This window comes from Drosophila serrata, unplaced genomic scaffold (genome assembly GCF_035046125.1).
Source record: "Drosophila serrata isolate PLE 108 unplaced genomic scaffold, ASM3504612v1 contig_23, whole genome shotgun sequence".
Lineage (NCBI taxonomy): Eukaryota > Metazoa > Arthropoda > Insecta > Diptera > Drosophilidae > Drosophila > Drosophila serrata.
This window is the reverse complement of record NW_028256921.1, coordinates 976,031-991,289: the sequence shown is the minus strand read 5'-3', so window position 1 is coordinate 991,289 and position 15,259 is coordinate 976,031. Positions and strand designations below refer to the sequence as shown.

General features: G+C 32.2%; 1 protein-coding gene across 12 annotated transcripts in view; it reads right to left on the bottom strand.

Moving 5' to 3' along the window:
- Nucleotides 1–15,259, bottom strand: part of LOC110179749 (uncharacterized) — a 39,058-nt gene that overhangs the window by 1,124 nt on the left and 22,675 nt on the right. For 6 of the 12 annotated variants that reach the window (XM_086830247.1, XM_086830251.1, XM_086830257.1 and 3 more), the window contains 4 exons: nt 2,319–2,427; nt 1,998–2,257; nt 1,638–1,694; nt 35–302 (listed from right to left, as the gene is read on the bottom strand). In XM_086830247.1, coding sequence (XP_086686373.1) covers nt 35–302; nt 1,638–1,694; nt 1,998–2,257; nt 2,319–2,427 — 694 coding nt within the window. The remainder of the gene's footprint in view (nt 1–34; nt 303–1,637; nt 1,695–1,997; nt 2,258–2,318; nt 2,428–15,259) is intronic. The other 6 variants (XM_086830271.1, XM_086830266.1, XM_086830286.1 and 3 more) reach the window with 1 other exon arrangement.

Genomic DNA, 15,259 nt, shown 5'->3' with positions numbered 1-15,259 from the left:
GATATTTTCAATACGAAATATTGAAAATCCTTACCTATTGCTAATCAGTGCCCTCTGCTTGTCCACATACGAGATGACCACATCGCCCAGCCGCACATGCTTCTTGTAATCTGTGTAGTGCGGCACACCGCCCGCCACACCCACAATGAAAACGAAGTCCACCTTCTGGAATGTGCCCAGCAGACGGGTTGTGGTATTTCCAGTCGCCGTCATCGCCTCCCTTGTGCTGCCCACCGATGGCAGCTTGGTGCTCACGATTCTGTGGGCTCCAATGTTGCCCAAAGTATAAACATTCGATTCGCCTGTGGAAGAAATGCGGCAAAAAAGTGGTATCTTAGTGTTCAGAAAAGGATACGCAGGGGGTAAAATGTACAAGAGATATTTGCGGGTGCTTAAATATATACATTAGTGAATATATACATATAAATTATTCAAATGAAACAGTTGACAGAAACTTATTTCGATAACTATTTAAACGAGTAAACCAAACCAGTATCCAATATATAGTTAGGTATTTTTATACCCTTGCAGTAATTTCCAACCCTATAAATCATATATATTTTTGATAAGCGGGAAAATTTTTTTTTTCAAAGCTCATAAATTTTTCGGAAAAAATAAAATTGGTTAGATCGTTACAATTTTCAAAAATTGGTAAAAAAAGTTCAATTTTTTTAAATTTTAAATTGAGTATGTAGATTTATTAAGCTAATAAAAACAATCATAGGAGCGCTTTCTGATTTAAAATGAATGCCTTTTGGGCTTAGTTATGAGCTATTTAATCACTGATTTGTGGAACAAATGTTCAAATTATTTTTGATAGATTTTTAATACCATTCATTATTTCAATTGTGAACTGCAAGGGCATATGAACTTCGGCTTTTTGAAGTTAGTTTTCTTTCTCGTTTTTCAGTGCTTTTCACCTTTAGAATGAACCCGTGCGTGACGGATATAATCAAGCCCCGTCATAGGGTGAAAGTTATAGATGCGTATACAATAAAAGGTCATGTAGCCTAGGGCAATCCTTTACCATAACAACAAACCAATAAAACGAAACAAAATCGACGACACAACCATAAAATACACAAACAAAAGGCGACACGAATGATACCACAAATCAAGGAATTATTCTAGGCCAAGTTCAAAAGTTTGTTCGTGCCAAAGTTTATGGCAAATCATTCAAATACAGGGCACACTGGCTAGAAGGGAATTACTTGGTAAAATTAGCTCTAGCCAATCTAGTTTTATACTTTTTAAATTATAAATAATTAGAAAAAGATATGGTTTTATTATTTACTTTAAATAAACTTTTTTTTTTAATAAATCATTAATTGTTTTATAAAATAAAGCCTAGTAGAGTATTTTCTTGTAATGAACTTGACCTAATTTAATGAATGATTACTAGAGCTGCAAAAATATTCATATTCGAATGACAAATTAAAATTTTCTATCTTATACAATTTTCTATTTTATAAAATGTAAAAGTTTTCAAAAATTTTACAGATAAGTATTGATCATTTAGCAAAGTTTTTGATAATTTAACAGATGTTGATATTGATATATTGGTTTCGAAAATCAATGTTTTTGCAGCTCTTGTGAGTGGGACAAAATTTAAATTTTTGATTCTAGACATTGCTTACCGAATCTTCGTTTCTTTTTGGACTTTCTTAGTGAGTTCGTTAGATTGGGATCGGAATCTGTTACATGGGGAACGGGGGATAGCATTCAAGTATTTGTTTTTTTCGTGGAATGGTTACAATGTTTTTTTTTGTTTGTTTTTTTTTTTTCATTGCAGGCAAGTAGTATGTAAATTCATTCGGTAACCGCCGAAATTTGTTTTGATTTCGAAATGGGAAGGAGAGAGAGAAACAGAGAAAATATAGAGTTAAAGGCAAGAGAGAGTTTCGATTAGTAAGAGTCTGACTTTTTGGGGGGAGGAAAGATTCGATTTATCAGGCAATTGTGCTATCGATCAGTTATCGATCTTATTACCAACATACCGACTGTTGTGTATCGGACGAATGTCTCCTTGTTCTCGAGCATTGCATCAACGGCCAACTTCTCACAATACTGGGCCGTAATGATGGCTATGGTGGGCTGCTTATTGGAGGCAATCGTGGGCATTTGCTTGACCACCTTGATCTCCTTGTCCTCGTGGTGGATGCGAGTGTACGCATTGTATTCCATCGACTTGATAAGGCCACGCTCCTGCAGCGATTGAATAACCAGCAGGACATCCTGCTCGCTCCAGCCATAGTCCCTGCGAAAAAGTAAAATTAAATTATTATATGAATTAATTGATAAGTACATATTTTACTCACTTGGCCAGATCCTCGGGGGAAACGGGATTGGGATAGGCCTGTTCAATCAGCTCCAGCACCTTCTCCTGGGTCAATGGCGGAGATTCGAACTGGGATTCTTCCAGGGAAACTGCGGGCAGAGAAATATACTTATTAATTAAAGCACACAACACAACACTTGGTAAGGGAAAAGCACCCTTGAGGGGCTATTAATGCGGCGGAGAACATTCTCCACTTTTTTTTAGCAAGGCAATGACATCTAACTCTGAGCGGTGGGCGTGGCTGGTTAGTTACAAAGTTACACACACACAGTTCAGGGGGCAACGAGCGGGACTGCAACGGGTGGCTTTTAATGGCTCAATGCTCAAGCGGCGTATTTTAATTGCAGGCGACAGACAAAATTGATCCTTGAAAAGGGATCTGGGGGGTTGGGGTAGCAAGGCAAGGCGACAGCAATCACAATTGCAGGGCAATGCACTGTCTCAGTTTGAAAAGAACTGAGTTTGGGCTTTAAGAAATCAAGAAACACTGATGTTTCTCGCCTTAAGGCAGTTGTGAAATCATTGCAGAATAATGAAATTATATATTCAAATTCAAATTTAAATAATTAAATATTTTTTGTATTAAAAAAAACTGTAACAAACAAAATAACCTAACCCTTGAAAAACTAGCAGTTATACCCTTCCAGGGTATTCTAATTTCAGTTAGAAGCTTGCAAACCAGTGAAAGAGTCATTTTCGATCCTATAAATCAAATATATTCTTGATCAGAATTAACAGGCGAATCGTTCTGGCCATCTCTGGTAGCAAAACAGACATTTCCAATTAATAAAAAAAAAAATCAAGGAGTTACATCGCAAAAATCTAAAAAAAAATTGGATCTCCTAAAAAGTTAAATTTAGTATGCAGATTTGTTAAGCACCAAACAACTAACACAGGAACGCTTTCCGAATTGAAATTAATGCATTTTTGACAAAGTTATGCGATTTTTAAACCTTGGCTGTCCCAAAAAATACTACAAAATTAAAAAGTACAAATTTCGATTTTAAGAATCTTGCAGAGGAAAATATAATTTTTTTCAGTGAAGGAGCCATTTCCGACCCTATAAATCATATATATTCTTGATCAGCATTAACAGGCGAATCGTTTTGGCCATCTCTGGTAGCAAAACAGACATTTCCAATTTTTTGAAAAAAATTCAAGGGGTTACATCGCAAAAATCTAAAAAAAATTTTGATCTCCTAAAAGGTTAAATTTAGTATGCAGATTTGTTAAGCACCAAACAACTAACACAGGAACGCTTTCCGAATTGAAATTAATGCATTTTTGACAAAGTTATGCGATTTTTAGACCTTGGCTGTCCCAAAAAATACTACAAAATTAAAAAGTACAAATTTCGATTTTAAGAATCTTGCAGAGGAAAATATAATTTTTTTCAGTGAAAGAGTCATTTTCGATCCTATAAATCAAATATATTCTTGATCAGAATTAACAGGCGAATCGTTCTGGCCATCTCTGGTAGCAAAACAGACATTTCCAATTAAAAAAAAAAAAAATCAAGGAGTTACATCGCAAAAATCTAAAAAAAAATTGGATCTCCTAAAAAGTTAAATTTAGTATGCAGATTTGTTAAGCACCAAACAACTAACACAGGAACGCTTTCCGAATTGAAATTAATGCATTTTTGACAAAGTTATGCGATTTTTAGACCTTGGCTGTCCCAAAAAATACTACAAAATTAAAAAGTACAAATTTCGATTTTAAGAATCTTGCAGAGGAAAATATAATTTTTTTCAGTGAAGGAGCCATTTCCGACCCTATAAATCATATATATTCTTGATCAGCATTAACAGGCAAATCGTTTTGGCCATCTCTGGTAGCAAAACAGACATTTCCAATTTTTTGAAAAAAATTCAAGGGGTTACATCGCAAAAATCTAAAAAAAAATTTGATCTCCTAAAAAGTTAAATTTAGTATGCAGATTTGTTAAGCACCAAACAACTAACACAGGAACGCTTTCCGAATTGAAATTAATGCATTTTTGACAAAGTTATGCGATTTTTAGACCTTGGCTGTCCCAAAAAATACTACAAAATTAAAAAGTACAAATTTCGATTTTAAGAATCTTGCAGAGGAAAATATAATTTTTTTCAGTGAAGGAGCCATTTCCGACCCTATAAATCATATATTTTCTTGATCAGCATTAACAGGCGAATCGTTTTGGCCATCTCTGGTAGCAAAACAGACATTTCCAATTTTTTGAAAAAAAATCAAGGGGTTACATCGCAAAAATCTAAAAAAAAATTTGATCTCCTAAAAGGTTAAATTTAGTATGCAGATTTGTTAAGCACCAAACAACTAACACAGGAACGCTTTCCGAATTGAAATTAATGCATTCTTGACAAAGTTATGCGATTTTTAAACCTTGGCTGTCCCAAAAAATACTACAAAATTAAAAAGTACAAATTTCGATTTTAAGAATCTTGCAGAGGAAAATATAATTTTTTTCAGTGAAGGAGCCATTTCCGACCCTATAAATCATATATTTTCTTGATCAGCATTAACCGGCGAATCGTTTTGGCCATCTCTGGTAGCAAAACAGACATTTCCAATTTTTTGAAAAAAATCCAAGGGGTTAGGTTACATCGCAAAAATCTAAAAAAAAATTTGATCTCCTAAAAGGTTAAATTTAGTATGCAGATTTGTTAAGCACCAAACAACTAACACAGGAACGCTTTCCGAATTGAAATTAATGCATTTTTGACAAAGTTATGCGATTTTTAGACCTTGGCTGTCCCAAAAAATACTACAAAATTAAAAAGTACAAATTTCGATTTTAAGAATCTTGCAGAGGAAAATATAATTTTTTTCAGTGAAGGAGCCATTTCCGACCCTATAAATCATATATTTTCTTGATCAGCATTAACAGGCGAATCGTTTTGGCCATCTCTGGTAGCAATTTCCAATTTTTTGAAAAAAATTCAAGGAGTTACATCGCAAAAATCTAAAAAAAAATTTGATCTCCTAAAAGGTTAAATTTAGTATGCAGATTTGTTAAGCACCAAACAACTAACACAGGAACGCTTTCCGAATTGAAATTAATGCATTCTTGACAAAGTTATGCGATTTTTAAACCTTGGCTGTCCCAAAAAATACTACAAAATTAAAAAGTACAAATTTCGATTTTAAGAATCTTGCAGAGGAAAATATAATTTTTTTCAGTGAAGGAGCCATTTCCGACCCTATAAATCATATATATTCTTGATCAGCATTAACAGGCGAATCGTCTTGGCCATCTCTGGTAGCAAAACAGACATTTCCAATTTTTTGAAAAAAATTCAAGGGGTTACATCGCAAAAATCTAAAAAAAATTTTGATCTCCTAAAAGGTTAAATTTAGTATGCAGATTTGTTAAGCACCAAACAACTAACACAGGAACGCTTTCCGAATTGAAATTAATGCATTTTTGACAAAGTTATGCGATTTTTAAACCTTGGCTGTCCCAAAAAATACTACAAAATTAAAAAGTACAAATTTCGATTTTAAGAATCTTGCAGAGGAAAATATAATTTTTTTCAGTGAAGGAGCCATTTCCGACCCTATAAATCATATATATTCTTGATCAGCATTAACAGGCGAATCGTCTTGGCCATCTCTGGTAGCAAAACAGACATTTCCAATTTTTTGAAAAAAATTCTAGGGGTTACATCGCAAAAATCTAAAAAAAATTGGATCTCCTAAAAAGTTAAATTTAGTATGCAGATTTGTTAAGCACCAAACAACTAACACAGGAACGCTTTCCGAATTGAAATTAATGCATTTTTGACAAAGTTATGCGATTTTTAGACCTTGGCTGTCCCAAAAAATACTACAAAATTAAAAAGTACAAATTTCGATTTTAAGAATCTTGCAGAGGAAAATATAATTTTTTCAGTGAAGGAGCCATTTCCGACCCTATAAATCATATATATTCTTGATCAGCATTAACAGGCGAATCGTTTTGGCCATCTCTGGTAGCAAAACAGACATTTCCAATTTTTTGAAAAAAATTCAAGGGGTTACATCGCAAAAATCTAAAAAAAAATTTGATCTCCTAAAAGGTTAAATTTAGTATGCAGATTTGTTAAGCACCAAACAACTAACACAGGAACGCTTTCCGAATTGAAATTAATGCATTTTTGACAAAGTTATGCGATTTTTAAACCTTGGCTGTCCCAAAAAATACTACAAAATTAAAAAGTACAAATTTCGATTTTAAGAATCTTGCAGAGGAAAATATAATTTTTTTCAGTGAAGGAGCCATTTCCGACCCTATAAATCATATATATTCTTGATCAGCATTAACAGGCGAATCGTTTTGGCCATCTCTGGTAGCAAAACAGACATTTCCAATTTTTTGAAAAAAATTCAAGGGGTTACATCGCAAAAATCTAAAAAAAATTGGATCTCCTAAAAAGTTAAATTTAATATGCAGATTTGTTAAGCACCAAACAACTAACACAGGAACGCTTTCCGAAATGAAATTAATGCATTTTTGACAAAGTTATGCGATTTTTAAACCTTGGCTGTCCCAAAAAATACTACAAAATTAAAAAGTACAAATTTCGATTTTAAGAATCTTGCAGAGGAAAATATAATTTTTTTCAGTGAAGGAGCCATTTCCGACCCTATAAATCATATATATTCTTGATCAGCATTAACAGGCGAATCATCTTGGCCATCTCTGGTAGCAAAACAGACATTTCCAATTTTTTGAAAAAAATTCAAGGGGTTACATCGCAAAAATCTAAAAAAAATTTTGATCTCCTAAAAGGTTAAATTTAGTATGCAGATTTGTTAAGCACCAAACAACTAACACAGGAACGCTTTCCGAATTGAAATTAATGCATTTTTGACAAAGTTATGCGATTTTTAGACCTTGGCTGTCCCAAAAAATACTACAAAATTAAAAAGTACAAATTTCGATTTTAAGAATCTTGCAGAGGAAAATATAATTTTTTTCAGTGAAGGAGCCATTTCCGACCCTATAAATCATATATATTCTTGATCAGCATTAACAGGCGAATCGTTTTGGCCATCTCTGGTAGCAAAACAGACATTTCCAATTTTTTGAAAAAAATTCAAGGGGTTACATCGCAAAAATCTAAAAAAAAATTTGATCTCCTAAAAGGTTAAATTTAGTATGCAGATTTGTTAAGCACCAAACAACTAACACAGGAACGCTTTCCGAATTGAAATTAATGCATTCTTGACAAAGTTATGCGATTTTTAAACCTTGGCTGTCCCAAAAAATACTACAAAATTAAAAAGTACAAATTTCGATTTTAAGAATCTTGCAGAGGAAAATATAATTTTTTTCAGTGAAGGAGCCATTTCCGACCCTATAAATCATATATTTTCTTGATCAGCATTAACAGGCGAATCGTCTTGGCCATCTCTGGTAGCAAAACAGACATTTCCAATTTTTTGAAAAAAATTCAAGGGGTTACATCGCAAAAATCTAAAAAAAATTTTGATCTCCTAAAAGGTTAAATTTAGTATGCAGATTTGTTAAGCACCAAACAACTAACACAGGAACGCTTTCCGAATTGAAATTAATGCATTTTTGACAAAGTTATGCGATTTTTAAACCTTGGCTGTCCCAAAAAATACTACAAAATTAAAAAGTACAAATTTCGATTTTAAGAATCTTGCAGAGGAAAATATAATTTTTTTCAGTGAAGGAGCCATTTCCGACCCTATAAATCATATATATTCTTGATCAGCATTAACAGGCGAATCGTTTTGGCCATCTCTGGTAGCAAAACAGACATTTCCAATTTTTTGAAAAAAATTCAAGGGGTTACATCGCAAAAATCTAAAAAAAAATTGGATCTCCTAAAAAGTTAAATTTAGTATGCAGATTTGTTAAGCACCAAACAACTAACACAGGAACGCTTTCCGAATTGAAATTAATGCATTTTTGACAAAGTTATGCGATTTTTAGACCTTGGCTGTCCCAAAAAATACTACAAAATTAAAAAGTACAAATTTCGATTTTAAGAATCTTGCAGAGGAAAATATAATTTTTTCAGTGAAGGAGCCATTTCCGACCCTATAAATCATATATATTCTTGATCAGCATTAACAGGCGAATCGTTTTGGCCATCTCTGGTAGCAAAACAGACATTTCCAATTTTTTGAAAAAAATTCAAGGGGTTACATCGCAAAAATCTAAAAAAAAATTTGATCTCCTAAAAGGTTAAATTTAGTATGCAGATTTGTTAAGCACCAAACAACTAACACAGGAACGCTTTCCAAATTGAAATTAATGCATTTTTGACAAAGTTATGCGATTTTTAAACCTTGGCTGTCCCAAAAAATACTACAAAATTAAAAAGTACAAATTTCGATTTTAAGAATCTTGCAGAGGAAAATATAATTTTTTTTCAGTGAAGGAGCCATTTCCGACCCTATAAATCATATATATTCTTGATCAGCATTAACAGGCGAATCGTTTTGGCCATCTCTGGTAGCAAAACAGACATTTCCAATTTTTTGAAAAAAATTCAAGGGGTTACATCGCAAAAATCTAAAAAAAATTGGATCTCCTAAAAAGTTAAATTTAATATGCAGATTTGTTAAGCACCAAACAACTAACACAGGAACGCTTTCCGAACTGAAATTAATGCATTTTTGACAAAGTTATGCGATTTTTAGACCTTGGCTGTCCCAAAAAATACTACAAAATTAAAAAGTACAAATTTCGATTTTAAGAATCTTGCAGAGGAAAATATAATTTTTTTCAGTGAAGGAGCCATTTCCGACCCTATAAATCATATATATTCTTGATCAGCATTAACAGGCGAATCGTTTTGGCCATCTCTGGTAGCAAAACAGACATTTCCAATTTTTTGAAAAAAATTCAAGGGGTTACATCGCAAAAATCTAAAAAAAAATTGGATCTCCTAAAAAGTTAAATTTAGTATGCAGATTTGTTAAGCACCAAACAACTAACACAGGAACGCTTTCCGAATTGAAATTAATGCATTTTTGACAAAGTTATGCGATTTTTAAACCTTGGCTGTCCCAAAAAATACTACAAAATTAAAAAGTACAAATTTCGATTTTAAGAATCTTGCAGAGGAAAATATAATTTTTTTCAGTGAAGGAGCCATTTCCGACCCTATAAATCATATATATTCTTGATCAGCATTAACAGGCGAATCGTTTTGGCCATCTCTGGTAGCAAAACAGACATTTCCAATTTTTTGAAAAAAATTCAAGGGGTTACATCGCAAAAATCTAAAAAAAAATTTGATCTCCTAAAAGGTTAAATTTAGTATGCAGATTTGTTAAGCACAAAACAACTAACACAGGAACGCTTTCCGAATTGAAATTAATGCATTTTTGACAAAGTTATGCGATTTTTAGACCTTGGTTGTCCCAAAAAATACTACAAAATTAAAAAGTACAAATTTCGATTTTAAGAATCTTGCAGAGGAAAATATAATTTTTTTCAGTGAAGGAGCCATTTCCGACCCTATAAATCATATATATTCTTGATCAGCATTAACAGGCGAATCGTTTTGGCCATCTCTGGTAGCAATTTCCAATTTTTTGAAAAAAATTCAAGGAGTTACATCGCAAAAATCTAAAAAAAAATTTGATCTCCTAAAAGGTTAAATTTAGTATGCAGATTTGTTAAGCACAAAACAACTAACACAGGAACGCTTTCCGAATTGAAATTAATGCATTTTTGACAAAGTTATGCGATTTTTAGACCTTGGTTGTCCCAAAAAATACTACAAAATTAAAAAGTACAAATTTCGATTTTAAGAATCTTGCAGAGGAAAATATAATTTTTTTCAGTGAAGGAGCCATTTCCGACCCTATAAATCATATATTTTCTTGATCAGCATTAACAGGCGAATCGTTTTGGCCATCTCTGGTAGCAAAACAGACATTTCCAATTTTTTGAAAAAAATTCAAGGGGTTACATCGCAAAAATCTAAAAAAAATTGGATCTCCTAAAAAGTTAAATTTAATATGCAGATTTGTTAAGCACCAAACAACTAACACAGGAACGCTTTCCGAACTGAAATTAATGCATTTTTGACAAAGGTTTGCGATTTTTAGACCTTGGCTGTCCCAAAAAATACTACAAAATTAAAAAGTACAAATTTCGATTTTAAGAATCTTGCAGAGGGAAATATAATTTTTTTCAGTGAAGGAGCCATTTCCGACCCTATAAATCATATATATTCTTGATCAGCATTAACAGGCGAATCGTTTTGGCCATCTCTGGTAGCAAAACAGACATTTCCAATTTTTTGAAAAAAATTCAAGGGGTTACATCGCAAAAATCTAAAAAAAAATTTGATCTCCTAAAAGGTTAAATTTAGTATGCAGATTTGTTAAGCACCAAACAACTAACACAGGAACTCTTTCCGAATTGAAATTAATGCATTCTTGACAAAGTTATGCGATTTTTAAACCTTGGCTGTCCCAAAAAATACTACAAAATTAAAAAGTACAAATTTCGATTTTAAGAATCTTGCAGAGGAAAATATAATTTTTTTCAGTGAAGGAGCCATTTCCGACCCTATAAATCATATATATTCTTGATCAGCATTAACAGGCGAATCGTTTTGGCCATCTCTGGTAGCAAAACAGACATTTCCAATTTTTTGAAAAAAAATCAAGGGGTTACATCGCAAAAATCTAAAAAAAAATTTGATCTCCTAAAAGGTTAAATTTAGTATGCAGATTTGTTAAGCACCAAACAACTAACACAGGAACGCTTTCCGAATTGAAATTAATGCATTCTTGACAAAGTTATGCGATTTTTAAACCTTGGCTGTCCCAAAAAATACTACAAAATTAAAAAGTACAAATTTCGATTTTAAGAATCTTGCAGAGGAAAATATAATTTTTTTCAGTGAAGGAGCCATTTCCGACCCTATAAATCATATATTTTCTTGATCAGCATTAACAGGCGAATCGTTTTGGCCATCTCTGGTAGCAATTTCCAATTTTTTGAAAAAAATTCAAGGAGTTACATCGCAAAAATCTAAAAAAAAAATTTGATCTCCTAAAAGGTTAAATTTAGTATGCAGATTTGTTAAGCACAAAACAACTAACACAGGAACGCTTTCCGAATTGAAATTAATGCATTTTTGACAAAGTTATGCGATTTTTAGACCTTGGTTGTCCCAAAAAATACTACAAAATTAAAAAGTACAAATTTCGATTTTAAGAATCTTGCAGAGGAAAATATAATTTTTTTCAGTGAAGGAGCCATTTCCGACCCTATAAATCATATATATTCTTGATCAGCATTAACAGGCGAATCGTTTTGGCCATCTCTGGTAGCAAAACAGACATTTCCAATTTTTTGAAAAAAATTCAAGGGGTTACATCGCAAAAATCTAAAAAAAAATTTGATCTCCTAAAAGGTTAAATTTAGTATGCAGATTTGTTAAGCACCAAACAACTAACACAGGAACGCTTTCCGAATTGAAATTAATGCATTCTTGACAAAGTTATGCGATTTTTAAACCTTGGCTGTCCCAAAAAATACTACAAAATTAAAAAGTACAAATTTCGATTTTAAGAATCTTGCAGAGGAAAATATAATTTTTTTCAGTGAAGGAGCCATTTCCGACCCTATAAATCATATATTTTCTTGATCAGCATTAACAGGCGAATCGTTTTGGCCATCTCTGGTAGCAATTTCCAATTTTTTGAAAAAAATTCAAGGAGTTACATCGCAAAAATCTAAAAAAAAAATTTGATCTCCTAAAAGGTTAAATTTAGTATGCAGATTTGTTAAGCACCAAACAACTAACACAGGAACGCTTTCCGAACTGAAATTAATGCATTTTTGACAAAGTTATGCGATTTTTAGACCTTGGCTGTCCCAAAAAATACTACAAAATTAAAAAGTACAAATTTCGATTTTAAGAATCTTGCAGAGGAAAATATAATTTTTTTCAGTGAAGGAGCCATTTCCGACCCTATAAATCATATATATTCTTGATCAGCATTAACAGGCGAATCGTTTTGGCCATCTCTGGTAGCAAAACAGACATTTCCAATTTTTTGAAAAAAATTCAAGGGGTTACATCGCAAAAATCTAAAAAAAAATTGGATCTCCTAAAAAGTTAAATTTAGTATTCAGATTTGTTAAGCACCAAACAACTAACACAGGAACGCTTTCCGAATTGAAATTAATGCATTTTTGACAAAGTTATGCGATTTTTAAACCTTGGCTGTCCCAAAAAATACTACAAAATTAAAAAGTACAAATTTCGATTTTAAGAATCTTGCAGAGGAAAATATAATTTTTTTCAGTGAAGGAGCCATTTCCGACCCTATAAATCATATATATTCTTGATCAGCATTAACAGGCGAATCGTTTTGGCCATCTCTGGTAGCAAAACAGACATTTCCAATTTTTTGAAAAAAATTCAAGGGGTTACATCGCAAAAATCTAAAAAAAAATTTGATCTCCTAAAAGGTTAAATTTAGTATGCAGATTTGTTAAGCACCAAACAACTAACACAGGAACGCTTTCCGAATTGAAATTAATGCATTCTTGACAAAGTTATGCGATTTTTAAACCTTGGCTGTCCCAAAAAATACTACAAAATTAAAAAGTACAAATTTCGATTTTAAGAATCTTGCAGAGGAAAATATAATTTTTTTCAGTGAAGGAGCCATTTCCGACCCTATAAATCATATATTTTCTTGATCAGCATTAACAGGCGAATCGTTTTGGCCATCTCTGGTAGCAAAACAGACATTTCCAATTTTTTGAAAAAAAATCAAGGGGTTACATCGCAAAAATCTAAAAAAAAATTTGATCTCCTAAAAAGTTAAATTTAATATGCAGATTTGTTAAGCACCAAACAACTAACACAGGAACGCTTTCCGAACTGAAATTAATGCATTTTTGACAAAGTTATGCGATTTTTAGACCTTGGCTGTCCCAAAAAATACTACAAAATTAAAAAGTACAAATTTCGATTTTAAGAATCTTGCAGAGGAAAATATAATTTTTTTCAGTGAAGGAGCCATTTCCGACCCTATAAATCATATATATTCTTGATCAGCATTAACAGGCGAATCGTTTTGGCCATCTCTGGTAGCAAAACAGACATTTCCAATTTTTTGAAAAAAATTCAAGGGGTTACATCGCAAAAATCTAAAAAAAAATTGGATCTCCTAAAAAGTTAAATTTAGTATGCAGATTTGTTAAGCACCAAACAACTAACACAGGAACGCTTTCCGAATTGAAATTAATGCATTTTTGACAAAGTTATGCGATTTTTAAACCTTGGCTGTCCCAAAAAATACTACAAAATTAAAAAGTACAAATTTCGATTTTAAGAATCTTGCAGAGGAAAATATAATTTTTTTCAGTGAAGGAGCCATTTCCGACCCTATAAATCATATATATTCTTGATCAGCATTAACAGGCGAATCGTTTTGGCCATCTCTGGTAGCAAAACAGACATTTCCAATTTTTTGAAAAAAATTCAAGGGGTTACATCGCAAAAATCTAAAAAAAAATTTGATCTCCTAAAAGGTTAAATTTAGTATGCAGATTTGTTAAGCACAAAACAACTAACACAGGAACGCTTTCCGAATTGAAATTAATGCATTTTTGACAAAGTTATGCGATTTTTAGACCTTGGTTGTCCCAAAAAATACTACAAAATTAAAAAGTACAAATTTCGATTTTAAGAATCTTGCAGAGGAAAATATAATTTTTTTCAGTGAAGGAGCCATTTCCGACCCTATAAATCATATATATTCTTGATCAGCATTAACAGGCGAATCGTTTTGGCCATCTCTGGTAGCAATTTCCAATTTTTTGAAAAAAATTCAAGGAGTTACATCGCAAAAATCTAAAAAAAAATTTGATCTCCTAAAAGGTTAAATTTAGTATGCAGATTTGTTAAGCACAAAACAACTAACACAGGAACGCTTTCCGAATTGAAATTAATGCATTTTTGACAAAGTTATGCGATTTTTAGACCTTGGTTGTCCCAAAAAATACTACAAAATTAAAAAGTACATTAAAAAGGAACGCTTTCCGAATTGAAATTAATGCATTTTTGACAAAGTTATGCGATTTTTAGACCTTGGTTGTCCCAAAAAATACTACAAAATTAAAAAGTACAAATTTCGATTTTAAGAATCTTGCAGAGGAAAATATAATTTTTTTCAGTGAAGGAGCCATTTCCGACCCTATAAATCATATATATTCTTGATCAGCATTAACAGGCGAATCGTTTTGGCCATCTCTGGTAGCAAAACAGACATTTCCAATTTTTTGAAAAAAAATCAAGGGGTTACATCGCAAAAATCTAAAAAAAAATTTGATCTCCTAAAAGGTTAAATTTAGTATGCAGATTTGTTAAGCACCAAACAACTAACACAGGAACGCTTTCCGAATTGAAATTAATGCATTCTTGACAAAGTTATGCGATTTTTAAACCTTGGCTGTCCCAAAAAATACTACAAAATTAAAAAGTACAAATTTCGATTTTAAGAATCTTGCAGAGGAAAATATAATTTTTTTCAGTGAAGGAGCCATTTCCGACCCTATAAATCATATATTTTCTTGATCAGCATTAACAGGCGAATCGTTTTGGCCATCTCTGGTAGCAATTTCCAATTTTTTGAAAAAAATTCAAGGAGTTACATCGCAAAAATCTAAAAAAAAAATTTGATCTCCTAAAAGGTTAAATTTAGTATGCAGATTTGTTAAGCACAAAACAACTAACACAGGAACGCTTTCCGAATTGAAATTAATGCATTTTTGACAAAGTTATGCGATTTTTAGACCTTGGTTGTCCCAAAAAATACTACAAAATTAAAAAGTACAAATTTCGATTTTAAGAATCTTGCAGAGGAAAATATAATTTTTTTCAGTGAAGGAGCCATTTCCGACCCTATAAATCATATATATTC